The sequence below is a fragment of the Wasmannia auropunctata genome, unplaced genomic scaffold (genome assembly GCF_000956235.1).
Source record: "Wasmannia auropunctata unplaced genomic scaffold, wasmannia.A_1.0 LD336106.1, whole genome shotgun sequence".
Classification (NCBI taxonomy): Eukaryota; Metazoa; Arthropoda; class Insecta; order Hymenoptera; family Formicidae; genus Wasmannia; species Wasmannia auropunctata.
Window position 1 is genome coordinate 2,916,257 of NW_012026784.1, and position 5,634 is coordinate 2,921,890.

Below are 5,634 nucleotides of genomic sequence, written 5' to 3' on the forward strand. Positions count from 1 at the left end.
TCAGACGTGTGCTCTTCCGATCTATTTTCTAAGAGATGGCACTTCAATAAGTTAGATAAGGACATTCCACACGTGTTTGAGTGAAACCAGAAGATTTTGTAAAAAGTTCATTTAGAGATACCACTGACACTGAAGAGTCTGCTTTATCGACCTTGTACAAATTTGGCCGACCTTTCAGCATTCTCTTAAATATTTAGACATTTCTGAATTTTTTCAAAACTTTTAACCATATAATTTTCTTTAAATAATTTTTTAAAACAGCTTAAATCTTTACGAGAAAGAGTTTTAAATAATTTTTTGTAAACAAAATATAAGAAAATGGAAAAGTTATATCCATATAAAGTTATATCCATATAAGAATAAAGTTTAAAGAATATTTTGGAATTAAGAAAATGAATTTTTACTGTATTATTTTCGTATAAAATTAAAATGTTCATGAATTATTCAAATCTATTTAGATAATGACATTACACTAGTGAAATCAACGTCGATAATTCATATGGCATGACATATAATTTCTAAGTCAATTAATCAACATCCTTTGACAAGAAATAAATTTATACTTATCATTTTTTTTACCTTTTCTTTTTTTTATCGTTTTTATCAAAAGTACACTGATGTATTTTTTTCCTTAATTTTTTATCGGTAAACTGATCTTTATATTATATTTTTTTTCTATGGCATTTCGGCACTTTTGATTATCAGTTTCGGCTTTCTAAGTATTACCAACTATTAAACAAATTAAATGTCACGTTTTCATTAGAATTATTAATATTAATATTACATTTAAATTATTATTACAAATAATTTTGTACAAATTTTTCTACATAAATATTTATTTTTTATAAGATGGTAAGATGGCAATGATTTTCTTTTCTATGTTAAAAAGCAGGACAAGTCATATAACTCCTCTTCACTTTTTTTAAGCTGGAAAACCTCTTTAAATTGAAAATTAATTTAATTTCTGATCTTAATGATTCCAGTATTAGTTTATGAGTGCGTTGAAAGTTTGACAGTAATCGGTGCGCAGTTTAAATAATTAAAAACGTATTTAGAATTTACAGATAAATATTATAGTTATTATTAAATATTTTAAATATATTAGGCAAGACATGATTTAGCATTAATTGTTGTTGCTGAATGATTTTAATCATATTATTTTATCGAAAAATGCTTTTGATAACAGTTGAAACAGGTGTTAGATAATAACATTTATTATTATGAATGTCCCTTGGGCATACAAAGTTAGCTTAAAAGCTTATGTCATGGAATAATAGATCATTATTTTCAAATTTGTTACATCAAAATCCGGTTTGAAAATGGTATCAAATGAAAAATCTTATCAATCTAAAGCCAACAAAAAAGCCAAAAAAATTTTAGCTTGGAGCGACTCACTATTTCGGAGAAAACAGCTCCTAAATATCCTAAAACCAACAGACGTCACTTTTGATTATATGGCTTTTAGGACTTTGATCGTGTTTTAACTTGTTTCACAAATTGATTTTAACAAAATGTATTTAAATTGGGATCGCCAAGGGTTTCAGACTTAATTAGAACTGCTCAAGAGACCCAGTATCAGGGCAAAAAGTGAACATTCAACTGGTTCATTGAGTTTAATGTGAACATTATTCACTTGAGAGTCTCGAGTCAAGAAATGATAAAAGACATTACAAGAACACTCGAGAAACTAATTAAGAGGATACAGATTTTATTATTCGGTACAGATATATTATCTAAAATAATTATTCTCAAGCTTATGTAGCTTTTCTATCTATTACTATATAAGAAAGCCAAATAGAGAAAAGTTTTCTCGTAATTAAGATTCTACATATTTCTCTATATATAGCGTACGTTTATTGTACAGAAAACGCATTTATTTTAATAAGGATATGAATTAATACCTTAGTCAAAATATTTTTTATCGTTTTCTATTACTTTTTTCTATCTTTCTGGCAAAAGTTGGATTTCGCGACGATAAAGCTGTCTTTTGAAACAAGTCATGTATCCACCCATTTTTCTATTTGTTCGTAATTGGAAAAATGTATATCAGCGAGCGCGTATTGCATCGATCGAAAAGGATGATAATCCGATGGGGGCAAGTCTAAAGAATAGGCTGGGTGCTGGAGAACTTGTCATTCGAGCATTCTGATTACCATCCTTTCCGATCGATGCAACACGCGCTTGCTAATACACATTTTTCCAATTACGAACAAACAAAAAAATGGGTGGTACATGGCTTATTTCAAAAGACAGCTTGTTTTATCGTGAAATCCAACTTTTGCAAAAAGATGGGAAAAAGTAATAGGAAACAAAAAATATTTTGATTAAGATATTAATTTATATTCTTATTGAAATAAATGCGTTTTTCAAGAAAAAAACGGCAAAAATGAATTGCATCCCCTAATAACATTACTTTAATCGGAAAACATGTAATGTTTTTAAGGGAAAATCTAGTTTAAGACGCTGAAAAAAGCTGATTTTTGCGAATTTTTTTTAATGAAGAGAAGTAAGAGCAATTTTTCCGAAACTTTAGAAATATTTTAATACATATTTTTACTATACAATAAATTTTTTAATTAAAAAATAGTGAAGATAATGATGTTATAATTAATCAGTGATTGAAATATCTTGCCACTAGAGTTACGAAATGACGGGAAAAATGATAATTTTTGTCTGACAAAAAACCAAAAATGTTTTTAATTTTCATATAATTGTATAGTCGATAAACTAAAAGAAATAATAAAATATATAATTGTAAAACTTTTAGGACTTTAAAGAAAAAGTAACATTTTTGAAAAAAAAAATACTTTATGCATTACAAATTGTTTAAATTAATTTTTTACAAATATTTTTAATTCATCGATTATAAAATTATATGAAAATTAAAAATATTTCTTGGTTTTTTCAGACAAAAATTACCAGCTTTCCCGTTATTTTGTAACTTCAGTAGTTTCAATTCTGATTAATTACGACGTTATCTTGAATTTTTTTAATTAAAAAATTTAGTGTGTAGTTATAAATATGTAATAAAGTCCTTAAAGTATAGGAAAAATCAACTTTATATTTCTTTTCTTTAAAAGAATTCGCGAAAATTATCTTTTTTCAATGTCCTAAAAACTAGGTTCGTATCTTAATAAGAGAGAATTCATAGTGTTTAGTCTAATATTTTAAATAGAATTGTGTTGTTTGAATTCATTGTTATTAACTTTTTTTTAAAAAATCAAAGATAATCAGACCGAAAGCGAGTTGAATAGTCCCACTTTAATGTTGCTAAATTAAATGATATAATTTTATATATTTTCGAACATCTTTTGATTGCTCATTTATTACCTTATTTCTTTTCTAATTTATCTTTAAATACGAACCAGTACACAGCTGTTTTTCTTTAAGTATATTCTTATACAGCCGATCTGTTTTACTCATAAACGAGTTTCTTAGTTTATATAAGTTAAAAGTAGATAAAGGATTTTTAATAAATAAGAAATTTTAGACTCTCTTACGGTTTGTCATTTAGACAATTTGTTGACGATTAAACATTAAGAATAATTGCACATGTTGAAAGACGGAATAATACATCAAAAAGCGATACGGAAAATATATTAGTAGTACGCATTAATTGGCACAATGTGTTTAGGCTTTGCAAAAAAATTTTTTTTATATAAAAACTTGAAATAAATTGTTCTTGCAAGTCTAAATTTTTGCACACACAAATGAATAAATGAATGAGAAATAAATTTGACCTAGTTTCCATATGACATACTCAGAATTCAGGCATTGGATATTGCAATATTTTAACGATATTATAATTTCTATTGTTAATAACTTGAGAATTTTTTCATGAAAAAAGGTTGATTTAAAGACATTTCGATATTATGTAGAGAAGAATATGCAAATAAATATGAGGATAAAATTCAAAGCGACTTTTATGTTTCCATGACAAAGTTATTTAAAATCATATAAATATTATTACGTATCTACTTAAAAATTAAAGAACTTTTGTCAAAGTATTTTTTATTAAAATAATTAATTTAATAGACAAAATAATTTAACACTGTGAATGTGTCAAGAGACACAGTATTATCTCATGCCAAGAGACACACACCTTACTACACATAGTAAAACAAACGAGTGTCTTTACGCGATCCGATTAGTTTAGAAACTTACATTATTAAATCTTATTAGCTGAATTGGTCAAATTCTAAGGCGCATCAACAGTTTAGGTTTTAAGTCGTATATTTTTAAATTTTCCAAAAATTGTAAATAAAAAGAAAAATTATTATTTAATATTTTTGCAGCAAAACAAATAATAGCGTGACAAAAATTCAAAGCATCTACGATCCTATTCGTAAACAAAATTTATCTTATGACTCTAATAACGTATCACAACATATCACAACGGAACAGTCAAATACAAAAAAATGTGAAAGAAATAGTAATTTGGACATTTTGGTATCTTCGAATTCGTCAAAAATGAATATGACTGTTGATTTGTGCAAGAAAAATTGTAATTCAGAAATAATGGATGCGAAAATACAGCAGCAAGAAATGACGCAATTGTGTAATGGTATGTCAAGGATAGCAAATACTGAACCTGAAATCAAATCATTGACTGACTTATCACTGTCTGCCTTGAAGACATTAAACCAGGTTATTATATAAATTTCTTGATATCTTATTTTGTTAATTTTTAATTTTTCTTATTTTCTGTGTGTATATACAGGGTGTCCCAAAATCCGCGGATTTCTTTTTAAGTGCGGATTCTTTAAAATATACTAAGACGAAAATCCTAATACGAAAATGTCGAGATTATAATAGTTTTTAAATTAATAGCGATTAAAGTTTTCAAATCACAGAGCTGACATTTTGCTCAGGCACGATGATATGACAAGTGATAGAGGTGCTACGAGACTCTCTTAACGCCGAGATTATCATACAAATATGCAATAATATTTGTGCTAAGAAATTATTTTTTCTTTTATATGAAACCTATTTGTACATTAAATAATCAATTAATATTGCAATAAATGAAAAAAATATCAATATAAATACGAGATGTTTCGATATGTGTCAACTGTCAAAATGAATTCATAACTATGTTCATTCACTAATCTCGTATGGTGAATATTTTTGTAATAGAAATGTAATGTTTCATTTCAGTCTTACTGTATTAACATATTCAATTCTTTTCAATTCTCTTTAATTCTTTGTTAAAAGTGGTTTACCTATTACAAAAATATTTACCATACGAGATAAATGAACATAGTTATGAATTCATTTTGACATAAATTGTAATATCTCGTAATTGTATTAATATTTTTTCATATGTTGCGATATTAATTGATTATTTAATTTACAAATAGGTTTTGTATAAAAAAAAATAATTTTTTAGCACAAATATTATTGCATATTTGTATGATAATCTCGGCGTTATTAAGAGGATCCTTGTAGCATCTCTATCACTTGTCATATCATCGTGCTTGAGCGCGCAAAATATCAGCTCTGTGATTAGCCAACTTTAATCGCTATTAATTTAAAAACTATTATAGTCTCGACATTTTCGTATTAGGATTTTTGTCTTAGAATATTTTAAAGAATCCGCACTTGAAAGGAAATCCGCGGATTTTGGGACATCCT

At 26.5% G+C, this 5,634-nt stretch overlaps 1 protein-coding gene across 1 annotated transcript in view; it reads left to right on the plus strand.

The window, feature by feature from the left end:
- The window catches only part of LOC105456595, a 36,264-nt gene that overhangs the window by 28,961 nt on the left and 1,669 nt on the right, over window positions 1-5,634 (plus strand). Inside the window, exon 5 of the mRNA XM_011700770.1 lies at window positions 4,296-4,647. Coding sequence (XP_011699072.1) covers window positions 4,296-4,647 — 352 coding nt within the window. The remainder of the gene's footprint in view (window positions 1-4,295; window positions 4,648-5,634) is intronic.